Raw genomic sequence first — 12,625 nt, forward strand, 5'->3', positions numbered from 1 at the left:
GAAACGTTTAATTATTGGCAGCGTAAATTTTTTTTTTTAAACTGTGCGCATGCGCAGTATCGTCCAGCAGTCGCCACCTCCTCTGCTCGACAAGATGGCGGGACTTTCAAAGCGAGTTTTGGCGTTGGAACATGTTCGACGGGAATGTTTAGAGTCGTCAGGATAAGGAATGTTCAAAGTGCAGTCGGTCGCTGATGGAGCGGTGCTGGGGCGCTTTCAAGTTGGCATGTCCACGACCATGAAGGGACAACCGTCGACCGAGCGACACCAACTGCAAGCACGGACGGCGAACCGCCGCCTGAGCAGAAGCTTCAAGCTCAGTCAGCACACGCAAAGTTCCACGGACAAGTCCGCGAAGTCAGGTCACTATTTAGATTTTCACGCGTGGTCGCTTTCACTTAATGCAATCTTGTTAAACAACGACATCAGCTGTAAACACAGACCAAAAATATTTTCCGTCAAAAAGAAGACATTCCTCCTTAGTTCGGCGCGGGGGGTGCTGGAGCCTATCCCAGCTGTCTTGGGGCAGGAGGCGGGGGACACCCTGAACTGGTTGCCAGCCAATTGCAGAGTAAGATACGTGGATAAGATAAGATAAGATAAGATGTCCTTTATTAGTCCCACAATGGGGAAAATCAATGTGCCGGTCAATCCGTAAACTTTTCGCTCAAGTGTTATTCTTGTCATTTACAAGCAATGCTCAGATGAGTAGAGCAAGTTGAAGAAGGAATTAGCCTGGATTTCACTATTTAAAACAAAACCTTAAGTCATGTTTTTAAAAAACAAACAAAAACAATATGACATAAGTGTGTTAAATTCAACACTGTCAAATGTTGGAAACACCACGACAGCATGCAAATTGCGATAATCCGGGTAATATTGAAGGCAATAGTTTTACGTTATAGATCGGGATTTTTAACGGTCCGACCCTCTTGGTCATGTGATTTTCCTCCATGTGGCCCCTGGGTGTACACCCACCTGGGGCTACATAATAATAGTCAAATATGGAATTTGGTAACATTTTTTTATTGATTAAGTTTGCATCCGACCAATCAAATTCAGACAAAAGGGTCCAAGTCCAGAGTAAAGTTGAGGTCAATGATCGGGAGACCACTGCCTTCCAGTTTGCATTGATGTGAAATACTGCTTTCAAGCAAATCCATTTTTGTCACGTTGCAGAATTCAAGACCCCAAGCAGGCCCGTGGTGTCGAGAGTTTCCGGTGCGTCGGGCAACGAGTCTCCGCATCACGACATCGTCTGGGACGCCACGTCGCCCCAGAGACTCGGCAAACGGGCAAAGAAGCACGCGCTTGGCGCCGTCAATATCGCTGACATCGTCAACAAGATCGCGCCCGAGGTGAGTCACGCGCACCTCGTCCGGGCGTTCGCTGCCGTGACGTCACCGTCGGTGTGTGCGTGTGCAGCGCGGCAGGCCCGAAGTGTCGGAGCCCGCCTTGCAGCAGTGGATCGGCGACAGCGCCGGCATCCCGTGCACGCCCGACGTTCAGCCACCCAAAAGCAGGAGGAAGTCGCCCAGGTGAGCACGCATTCGTCGGCTGTCATGGTGATGAAATCCAAAGTTTTTGTTACACGCAGTCGAATGTGCTCAAACCAGTCTTAGATATTGGAGGTCAACATAAGTCAAACTTTTTCGAGTGGAACTGAATCACCATTTTAGAATTTGATTTGCAAGTGGACTTTTGTATGTGCCCCCCATCAGCTGCCGCGTTCCAAAGAATGAAACGTCGCCTACAGACAAAAATTTGGAGCCAATCGTCGTGCATGTCGACGCATTCCCACTTGAGTCTCTGTGAACATTCCGACTGGTGATTTTAGGCCGTGCGTCCGCACCGTGATCAGCGGAGGAGGCGTAATAGTTGTTCCCCATTCTCACGTAAATGCGCCACGGAGAAATATGTTGAAGTGGTCATGGGTGGGGGGGCGTCCACATGACTTGTTTTTGGACGGCAGAAGCAATGCAGGTGCAAGGATTTCCATTGGAGAGTTTGTCACGGGTCCCTTTCGTGACTCCGATGGAGGCGTGTCGAGAGCGGAGGGGCGTGGCCATATGCCTCGTTAAAAGTTGGCGTTTTTCGCTTATTTCCTAATCTCTCCCAAATTGATGGATAAAAAAATAAAATGACAACTCATTTCGGTTTCCCGAGCAAAAAAAAAGTATAAACTGAGCTCGGCCATCTGCTGTGTAAGCAATTTTTGCGGGGAGAAAGTTGATTGAGAATTTGTGGATTCTCATTATTTGTCCCCAGTTAATTGATCGAATAATCGATGCAAACAATGTATGATGGCCGCAGCCCGAGTGACGTCTTGTAATGTTGAATATTTTTTTTTCTAACGTCAACAAATTGCAGGGACTTGGATTGCTATTTTAAAGTTGTTGTCTTTGTTTGTTTTTAATATTAAACAAAAAAACATGCGCTACTTTTCATCATCTTCAACTCTGAAATTGTTTTAAAATGGTGTCATGAAAAAAAAATACATAAAAAGGTTAACATTTCTGGCAAACGTTCATTTAATAAGTAAAAATATTATTTCTCCAAACAGTCCGAATCTATTCACATGCATCTTTTGTCCCAAAATACGACAAACATTTTTGCTTTCATGACGCCTCCAAAATGTGAACAGTAGTTTCATGCCCTGAAGCGGATTCCTGACGGGCCGCTCCAAAATGTGCCACAGATGCAACGGCGTCGACGTCGACCTGCTCAAGTTGGCCAAGCGCTTTGACCTCAACTTGATTGGCCGCCACGACCGGGATGACGGCCTCAAGCGCGCATGGTGGCCGTCGGACGAGCGCGTCCGCAATCTGGCGTCGCCCCCGTCACGCGGCGAGGACGACCCGGACGTCCTCTTTGACGAGCTCGCCGAGGATTTCCTCACGACGACTCGCTCCGACCTGCTCGATGACTCGTCGCTCGACGAGATGACGCGATACCCGGAGAACTTGTTTGCACCCAAACACAGCTCCACGCAGAAGATCTCCTGCCAATCGGCGCCGATTGCGTCTCCACTTTTCGGGGTCAGCCTGTCGGACAAGAGAACAACTCTGGACAAACCTGGAACGTGTGCTGCAAACGTCCAATCTTTGAGCTCCGAAGCCGCAGGAAAAGACTTGACGGCCACTTGCGGACCACCTGCTGCCGTTTCTATGGCAACAGAAAAATGCTCCTCGCCAGGCCCCAACCATGAGCACGTTCTCCCCGTCTTGGATTTCTCTGACGGGGAATTGGACGCCATTTTCTCGTCAGAGCCGCTGTGGGACGACCCGGCCGACGACGACGACGAGATGATGCGTGAACTCTGCGAGGACCTGGAGAACCGGATCGCCGGCGAGACGGGGAAAGTGACGCTTGTGTGTCAAGCGTTGGCAAAATGTTCGGCGCTGGAGATGGAGCAGAAAAAGCAGCGAGCCGTGGAGCGCCGTCGACGGCGCTTGCAGGAAGTCCAGAACATCAAATGAAATCAAAACTGGGAGCAGGAAAGTTTTTTTTTTTTTTTTAAATATTAAACGACATCTAATGATGCCCCTCACTTCAAGTTTTTATTGATTTCTGTTTTTTGGGTGGCGGAAGATGAAAATGACATTCGCTTGATCAATTGAATGGCCGAGTTGTGTTTTGGCAGGTGGGCCACATCATGAATAGGGCAAGTTTAGTATCATTAAAAAACAAAAACATCTTAGTTAATGAAATACAAATAGGCAAAAAACTCAAGTTTCAGGCATTTTCACCTCTTATCACGCCTCCAATCATCTTTTTCTTTCAATGACTTATCTTGCCTCGTAATGTGTTCGAAATGATTTGAAGAGCTAATAAGAACAGATTAAATATGAAAAAGTTTTGCCGGACTTTGTCGTTTATTGTCCCAAGTCGCGTCTTGGCAAACGTACAGCAAGAGAAAGCGAGAGCGTTGCTTTTGTTCTTTTTCTACATCAAACTTTAATTGGCAACACGGTGTGTTTGAAATGTTCCTATTCATATTAGTATTCACATGTAAACACCACAGGCGCAAGACCTCGCGTGAAATGAGCCAACAGCCTGACCGCTCCGAGCGTTTTCATCCGACTTCACTTTGAAGGAGACGGCCGGCCATGAGGCTCGCGTCGGACGCCGCATAGACCGCCCACACACACACACACACACACACACACGCATGCAAACATGAGCGCATGCAACGTGCACCAAAAGGTCACGTGACCAGCAAAGTGCACACAATAAGACTTTTTTTTTTTTTCTTTAATAACTTTCTCTTGTGTGCTTGGACATTTATCAGCCAGGGCCTGCGGCAGCCAAATAAAAAAAAAAAAAAAAGTTTATGATGCAGCTGAGTGTGTAAACCTGAAAGACTTTTTGACATGCGAGCAGCAGGTGGCGCAGTTGAGCTGCACGGCATGCAACGTGCACCAAAGGAGACGACCACGCCACATGGTAAATTCCACTTAGTAGAAAATGTTTGGTCGCCACTTGGCAGGACAAGAAAGAGAAAAAAAAAGAGTCAAAGTGGCCACTTACTTCCTGGTTTCGATGCGAGCGCTTGCTAACATGCGAATGAACACGTCAGGCTAACGGTCACAACCAACGACCAATCACAAGCAGGCACACGCTTCCTGTTGGCATGCTCTCGCTCCCTGTACACGGCAGAATAAATTAAAACACGCAAACAAACACGCCGCCAAATTGCGGTTGCTCGGCACAAACAAAACAAGAAAAACAAACGCCTCGCGAGCGCTCGGGAAAGTGCCGCTTCCGTTCAAGCGGCTGCCGCGATCGGACGGGAGAGGGAGGGGGGGGGTCGAGGAGCGTCGAGGAGCGGGAAGCCCGTCACACGTCCACCACCATCTTTTTGTGAATGTCCAGGCCGCCCACCACCTGCGGGGGGGACGCACAAAGTCACACATTTCGACCAAAGACGTTTTGACTTTTACGTGGGTGTCAAATGACATTTTGCAAAGTGGCGGACCACCGCCTTCCTTGCAATTCAACAACAACAAAGCGCGAGTAGCAGACGAAAGGAAACAGTTGAAATGATGGTGGTTGGGGGGCTCATCATTTTTCGTCAGCACTTTTGGGGGCCACATAGAGCGGCAGCGCACACTTCCTAAGCGGATCCAAGGCTCAAATGGCATTTGAAGAATATCCATTGGAAGAATTTGGGGGTGGAGGCTTATTTCCGTAAACGTTCTAAAAATGCCGCGAAACCTCCAAAAACGGGGGTTGTCGACGTTCATTCGACTCTGCTCGGGTGTTCAGGCTTCAAGAATTTGGACGAAGGCATTTTGGACTCACGATTTTTTCGGGTCAAAGTCGTTCCAATTTCAAGGTCCCATTTATTTCTTGTGGGCGTAATTCCACTGCCAACCACGAGATGGCAGCACTCTGTACAGTTTGGGATGCTGAAGAAGGTCACAGCATTTGGGTGCCATTATTTTGTGTTGAAAATGATTGAAAGTCGACTTTGTCATTGTCGCTCCAGAAAGTGACGGCTGTCGCTTAATCTGATCACGTACATCTTTGCGTGTCATGATTGTGTGGGAATTTGTTGACTGTCAACATATGGCGGGATGGCGACACCGTTTGCGCAATATTTTTCTCCCATCTCGTCAATCTCTGGAAGCTCGTTGAGGGACTTTTAAAGAAAGCTTACAAAACGTGCCAAGAGAGTGATGGAATATTTTGCTCATTACTGGGATGACGGCTGACTGCGGTCTCACTTGTTACGCATCGTTTGACTTCTAAGAGTGGGCGATCCTGGAACGAATCTCGCATGATAAGCGGACCTTTGTTGGAGTAGATAAACACGGGCGAGCCCACTGACCGCGCAGAACTCCTCAAAGGATATCCTTCCGTCGCCGTCCTTGTCGGCGTTGATGATGGTTTTGTCGACAATCTGCTGCAGCTGCGTGTCCTTCAGGTTGTTGCCCACCATCATTTTCAGAACCTGGAACAGCTCGCCGTTGGAGATGTAGCCGTCTTTGTCCATGTCGTAGATGCGGAAGGCGACTGCAAGACAAAAACGGCAGCAACCCCCAACCCCAACTCAACAGTGGTTCCGTTGAAAAAGAATGGCAATCAAACGACAGCCCCAACGCATAGAATTATAAAAAGGCTGATATTTCTCGCCGTTTCAAAGTCAAACTAATATGAAGGAGCAGTCCCCTGTTGGGCCTCTCATTCATATCAGGAAAGAGAATTAAATGAATCGATGATGGAAATTTGATCCTACTAAAAAAACTAAATCCATGTGACCATGTTTTGCTCGTCCAGAAAGGTCACACAAAGGTCATTTTCTAAGGTCATGTGCTTATCAGTCCGTTTTTGAAAAGGCCAATTAAATGATTAGGCTTGGAGTTAAGAGAAATCTGCCCATTTTGCTCATGTCACAGCAACTTTGGACTTTTTTTTGCCAGAAAAGAACTGAAACAAATTTCCCCATTGTGGGACTAATAAAGGACATCTTTATCTTTGAAACGGCGTCGGTTCAAGTGAATTCGCTGACGCGCGCCTCGCCTCGTTCACCAACAACGTGGCTGCCAATGCACACGAAGCAAGTTTACAAAAGCGCCGCCGGCCTCCATCTTGAATTGGGGGGAAAGACGGACTCACGACTCACTTCTGTCGTCTACAACTGCCCCCAAAAAATCAAAACATTTTCACGGCCAACGAGGAGGAGAAACGACGGAATCTGAAGTCGACTTACATCGTAACTTTTGCTCTTTGTCTCCTTTCACGCTGAACTGAGAGACGCCTTCGATGAATTCTGAACGGAAACACGAGAAGAAAATGAAAGATGGGAGGCGTACACGATGGGCGCCGATTCTCGGCCAAAGCCTGACCTTTGAAGTCCACCTCTCCGTTGCCGTCCGTGTCAAAGATGTCGATGACGCGCTGCACCAGAGGGTTCTGCTGTAACTCGGGCAGTGACATGAACTCCTCCACGCTCAGAGAGCCCGAGTTGTCCAGGTCCAGTTTCTTGAAGCGCTTGCCCAGACGCTTGATCTCATCCGCGTCGACTGACCACACACACACACACACGGACAGACGAGAGACAGACGGCGTGCACGATGAGTCAGCGCAAGGCGACATCACGACTTCCCAAACTCACCCGACGCGTGGCGGGCTCCGGCCATGGCGCCTCGCTAAACCTGACTCAGCGCCAGCGCTAATCTCTCGCGGGGGCTAATCCATTGAGAGACACTTCCCGTTTGGCTCCCTTCTTTTAAGCCATTTGCCGAAACCAAAATTGGTCGCTCACAGATGTTGTGATGAGTGCTTGTGCTTTGGTTTCGTGTTCAAATCAATGAACCAATCGAAATAGTTGCTTTTTGTGCAAAGATCATTCAAACTGAAGAAAATACGTCTGACAAGATACTTTTTGGCGCCCCCGCCAGGCCGTTGCTCTTCATTACAGCTACACAATGGCGCCATCCCTCATATGAATAAACGTTGTTGTTGTTTTTTTTTTAAGGCTGACAAAATTAAAGCATTAACTCTGAAGATTAATCGACATTTTTTAACTCAGTTTGATTTCCTTCCAAAACAATTAGCAAATATTGTCGCATATTGGCTGTAAGTCACCCGAGAAGAAAACGGCGTGCTCCAGCAAAGCAACACTGCTGGAGTGTCGCTGCTTAGGGCCAAATGGATTGCAGACGTTTTGAGAATTGTTTCAAAGAAAAATTCTTGTCAAGGTGGCTCCATTTCGATCGTATTCAAGGATCAAAGAAAGCCATTAGAACCCTTTTTGAATTAAATATACTTCCTATTTGGTGATTTTGCATCATTCCAAAAGTCAATTACAAGCTTCACAAAAAATATGTGATTAATCACAATTAATCATGGATTTTATTTTTGTGATCAATTAGTTTAAAAATGTAATCACTTGACAGCAGGATTTTTTTTTTATTTGATGTAAACCGTGAAATCAATTTGTATCCTCGTGGTGGACAGCAAGAACACCTCACGGTCATTTAATGGCGACCACGTGCCGACCGAGTGTAGCGTTTGTCAACATCAGTGCTAATTGCGCGTGTGGACGGCTGCAGCGCCACGCGAGCGCAGAGACAAGCATGAAAAACAAAACAAAATGAAAGCGGCAAAGTGAAAATTGGAATCGGGACTCGAGTGAATCGTTCCATCCCCGCAATCAAGAGATGGAATTGAGATGATTGGATCCGAATTGGCCAATCACAATCATGGCGGCACTCTCGTTTGCATCCCAAAAGAGATATTTTGGCAAACTGCTGCCAGTCCGAGTTGAAGTCTCACTCATTTTTCAGAGATATTGTGAAAAGATATCACGTCATTCCGTTTTTCAAGGCCGTTCCCAATGCACGGAAACGTAACCCCGCCCCTTTCAGAAACTCGCGGCTCACCCGTCCAACAACATTGTCTAATTTAGAGGCCCACTCAACGTTTGCCCAAAGTCCTTAAAAGAGTGTTTGGGTGCAGCATTGGTGTTTGCTGCTGCTGCTGCTGATGATGATGATGATGATGATGATGATGTCATACTTACAGTGCGAGCACATGTCCAGAGCATAACTGGCTTCATTCCCCTGGAAAACAAAACAAAAAAAATTCATTCACAAATTCATCTTATCCTTTAATTGTCATTTATTTCCCCAAACTTTTTTTTTTTTGCATTTCCCGTCATTGAAAGCACGTCTCTGCTCTTGTACACTGCTTCCACTCACAACATGGCTGCCAACAGATCGAAGCTCTCCAAGTTGACAAAAGCCGTCAGTCGTTGAGTAGGTCTTGATCCATTATAATTGGACGATCATTTAAAAATCGGCTCATTGTTTTTTTTTTTGTTCGACATATTAACACATGAGACGGCAACATTCAGCCACAGATGGGCTCAATTTTTCTTGCAAATTTTCACAATCAAAGACAAAGTACTGAAAAACACTCAAATAATTCAATAAATAAATATATACTTGTTTGATTAATCTCCTATCAGAAATGTTATTCTGTCAAATATCAGAATCGCCTCAACCTCAAAAATAAAATCCATATTGGTTGCGCCCACTCAAAACACATTCTTCACACTCGTATCAATATTCCTCATCAAAATGAACGCAGATGCCAAACATTTATTGCAGCCTCCCACCCAAAAAAAAGCCAACAACAAATGCGTACCATGTTTCTGAATAAGGAAAAAAACAAAATTATTGTATCTTATAAAAACACAGCGCAACAAACTAGAATGGAACAACTCAAAATGTTGTGCATCTTCATTTCATTGTGCTGCTCCTTCCGGCTCTTCTCAAACCAAAAGTCACCGCGACCCTTTTATCTGATAATTATGTTTGTCTTTTTTTCTTTTTATCCGAAGACGAATAAGAATATATGCCTGTGAGTATTGCAATAAAGAATTGTCTGTCTGCATGCACTGCTCCACTGTTTGTATTCACATATCCGTTCTAAAAGTGCAACTATTTATGCTAATCGTTACCAAGTCAAAGGCGTTTTCCGTTCTGTTAGCATTTAGACAAAAGAATAGTCCATTCTTGTTGATTGGCTGTTTGAAATACACAAAGTGAATTCCTCTTTTGTTTTGGTTTGCTTTTAGAGTAAAGAAGTTAATAGCGTGGTAACAACAAATAAATAAAGACAACAAAAACTCTTTTGAATGCTAGAAACGTAGACATGGTTTTATGAGGAATGAAAGTTCCATAAATTAAATAAACACACCAAGTGTTTCATTAAATCTGTCATTCATTAATTGTTGCATTCATTCGTTAATTGTGGAATTAAAGAAATCAGATCTATAAATAAATGCACCATTAGTTTTTTTTTTCATGGTGCCGTGTTGCAGTGTTTCGCGAATTTATTTCATCTGTCAAACTGGACGATCAAAGGTAGTGGGCGGGGCACCACCAAAATGAATATTCATTGATAATTTAGCGATTCCTCAGTCGCGTCCATTTCACGTTTGTCTTCGCCAGCTTTTATTTTGGTGGCGCTTTTACGACGACAGAGGCCACTTCCGCTTGTTGTAAGCTTGGAGCATCAACAAGAGCCCAGTTAAGGCGGATTCGAGGCGCATCGAACGCTCACAAGAGCATTCGAATGTTCACGTCACAAAAAAAAAAGTATGCCCCTTGATTCATAATTAATTAAATAATAAACAAAAATCATCGAACAATTTTGCCGGGCCATCGCGTCGTCACGAGCGCCGACGTCGAAGGCCCATCGATGTTATTTGCTTGGTGAGCTAACGGCGGCTAACGTTAGCCAGCAAATGTCGCCAAGCGAGGCGACGCGACGCGACTCGACGCGAGGCGTCTCTGAGTCTCACCATGTCGTCGTCGAGCGGAGTGCTTGGCGGAGGTCTGCGAGGGCCGACGATCAAATGCTCAGGTGCTCGAGATCGCGGGGCTAACCGAGGACTGGCGAGGCGAGAGCGACTAGCACCAGCGGCACTGCGGTAGGGGGCGGGGCCTATAGGCGATCGGAGATTCTCCGCTTGTCGGGGGGGGGGGCAGATGACTCACTCATGCAGTGGTCCCTCACTTTTCGCGGGTAATGTGATCCATAATCCTTCATGATTGGTGGATTTCCGCAAAGTAGAGGTTTTTTTGTGTTATTTTATTTACACCACTATTAAGACATTACCCCCCACACACACACACACACATCGTTTTCACAATTCTAAAGACTTGTGAAATGCGCTACATAAATAAAATTGTATTGTATGACAAAGAAGAACGTTCATCATGGCAATTTTCCCAAAAGGATTTAATACGCCAAAAGACACTAAGCCACCAGAAATCGAATGTGGGCTACAATGTGATGCGGGATTCTGGTTACGTTTTGAGTCTTTTGAAAATAAAAAGAAAAATTTGAACGTAGTTGTTAACAGTGAGGCGCAGTCCATCTTTATCATCCGTCAGCCTGTCACTGATGAACTTCCATTTTGCTCGAGGACCGACACAATAAGTGCCGAGGAAGGCGATTTCCAGCCGTTACCCGAAGCCTCAAAAAGCAAAGACAAGAAGCAGTTTGGCGAGGAGAAGCTGCCATCGGATAAGAATCTCCATATTTTGGTGTGAAATGGTTCAAACTGTGTGGTGTTTCCGGGGATGCGCGATATGCGTTTTGGATGTTGTATTTAGAATCAGAATCAGAATCAGAAATGCCTTTATTGTCATTGTACTCAAGTGTGCAACGAGCTTAGAGAGCTCCCCTCTCCAGTGCAATACGACAATAATTCAGATAAATATGTAAATGAGATAAGAGAATATGCAATGGAAAATAATACTGAATAGGATATATAAAAACACATCACGTTGCTGTTCTGCAAGGTACGGGTGGTCGTGTGTGTGTGTGTGAGAGTTCAGAATGGAGATGGCTCTCGGAAAGAAACTGTTTCTCAGTCTATTGGTCCTCGATTTGATGCATCTGTAGCGCCTGCCAGAGGGCATCAGGTCGAACAGGTGTGAGTTTGGGTGGGTGTCGTCTTTGACGATGTTGAGAGCCCTTCTGAGGCACCGGGCGGTGTAGATGTCCGACAGTGAGGGGAGAGGGCAGCCAATAATCCTTTGCGCTGTTTCGACCGTCCTCTGGAGCCTCACTCTGTCCGCCTCAGTGCAGCCGTCGTACCAGGTGGAGACACGGTACGTCAGCAGGCTCTCGATGGACGAGTGGTAGAAGGCCAGCAGCGGCTTCCTGTCCAGGTTGAATTTCCTGAGGACTCTCAGGAAGTGCAGACGCTGGCGGACCTTCTTTACCACTGCTGTGGTGTTGTGAGTCCAAGAAAGGTCGTCGGAGATCTGCACTCTCAGGAACTTGAACGTGTGGACCCTCTCCACACACACGCCTTCGATGCAGAGGGGGGGCGGCACCGTCTTGTTCCTCCTGAAGTTGACGACGATCTCCTTTGTTTTTGCAGTGTTAAGGTGCAGTCTGTTGTCCTCGCACCAAGCCGTCAGCATCTTTACCTCCTCTCTGTCTCGTCACCTTCCGAGATCAGACCGACCACTGTCGTGTCGTCGGCAAACTTGACGACGGTGTTGTTACCGTGGGCCGGGCTGCGGTCGTAGGTGTGGAGGGCGTACAGGAGGGGGCTCAGCACGCATCCTTGAGGGGAACCGGTGCTCAGCGTGCGGGTGGAGGACGTGTAGGGGCCGAGCAACACGGTCTGGGGTCTGTTGGTCAGAAAGTCCTTAATGAGGGCGGGGAGGCCGAGAATGTCCGGTTTGGCGACGACGATGTCCGGGACGATTGTGTCGAATGCCGAGCCGTAGTCCACAAAAAGCATCCTGGCATAGCTCTGCTGTTGTTCAGGGAGTAATGAAAGAAAGTTATTTTTTTCTTGTGGGACAATAAGAAAATCCAAATTGGACGGCTAACGCGGCGAGCTAACGCAAGCTAATATTCGCTACATTTACGAGTGACTCCATACAGTCATTTTCAGGCGACAAGCCAACGTTTGCTCACCCGAATCGGAACGATCGCGTCCTTTTGCACGTCCTCTCAAATAACGAAAGTCAGCGGCTGCGACTCGCAAGTTTGGAATTGAAAAATAAACTTTGAGCAGTTCGCGCGCATCGTGATCCCCGCGAGAGTCCAACAGTCGAGGCCGTTGCGCGTTTCGAAAAAGAAA

At 46.7% G+C, this 12,625-nt stretch overlaps 2 protein-coding genes across 3 annotated transcripts; one reads left to right on the forward strand and one right to left on the reverse strand.

Moving 5' to 3' along the window:
* The first annotated feature begins 41 nt into the window (after nt 1-41).
* Nucleotides 42-3,858, forward strand: LOC148334340 (uncharacterized). 2 transcript variants are annotated; one of them, XM_088298846.1, is made up of 4 exons: nt 42-362; nt 1,180-1,358; nt 1,426-1,538; nt 2,663-3,858. In XM_088298846.1, exons 1-4 carry the CDS (start codon nt 170-172, stop codon nt 3,477-3,479), a joined length of 1,302 nt encoding a protein of 433 aa, XP_088154972.1. In that variant the 5' UTR covers nt 42-169; the 3' UTR covers nt 3,480-3,858. The 2 variants fall into 2 exon arrangements, with proteins under 2 accessions (XP_088154972.1, XP_088154973.1); XM_088298847.1 differs by having other exon boundaries at nt 2,699-3,858.
* A 74-nt stretch (nt 3,859-3,932) lies between these two features.
* LOC148334341 (calcineurin subunit B type 1-like) lies at nt 3,933-10,458 on the reverse strand. The gene is made up of 6 exons (XM_088298849.1): nt 10,319-10,458; nt 8,531-8,570; nt 6,852-7,028; nt 6,716-6,775; nt 5,834-6,018; nt 3,933-4,887 (listed from the first exon to the last, which is right to left on the reverse strand). The coding sequence occupies exons 1-6, from the start codon at nt 10,319-10,321 to the stop codon at nt 4,840-4,842; spliced, it is 513 nt and encodes a 170-aa protein (XP_088154975.1). The 5' UTR covers nt 10,322-10,458; the 3' UTR covers nt 3,933-4,839.
* Nucleotides 10,459-12,625: the final 2,167 nt, after the last annotated feature.

This window comes from Idiotropiscis lumnitzeri, chromosome 6 (genome assembly GCF_059441095.1).
Source record: "Idiotropiscis lumnitzeri isolate Australia: NSW breed Sydney's pygmy pipehorse chromosome 6, RoL_Ilum_1.0, whole genome shotgun sequence".
NCBI classification, from domain to species: Eukaryota; Metazoa; Chordata; class Actinopteri; order Syngnathiformes; family Syngnathidae; genus Idiotropiscis; species Idiotropiscis lumnitzeri.

Bases quoted from the DNA above. Each gene is read 5' to 3' on its own strand.
- LOC148334341 (XM_088298849.1), bottom strand. The intron at 6,776-6,851 runs GTCAGGCTTTGG...GTTTCCGTTCAG, and splicing joins CGGAGAGGTGGACTTCAAAG to AATTCATCGAAGGCGTCTCT. The intron at 6,019-6,715 runs GTAAGTCGACTT...TTTGTCTTGCAG, and splicing joins CAAAGAGCAAAAGTTACGAT to TCGCCTTCCGCATCTACGAC.
- LOC148334340 (XM_088298846.1), top strand. From the start codon at position 170: ATGTTCAAAGTGCAGTCGGTCGCTGATGGAGCGGTGCTGGGGCGCTTT. The intron at 363-1,179 runs GTCACTATTTAG...GTCACGTTGCAG, and splicing joins GGACAAGTCCGCGAAGTCAG to AATTCAAGACCCCAAGCAGG. The intron at 1,359-1,425 runs GTGAGTCACGCG...GTGCGTGTGCAG, and splicing joins TCAACAAGATCGCGCCCGAG to CGCGGCAGGCCCGAAGTGTC.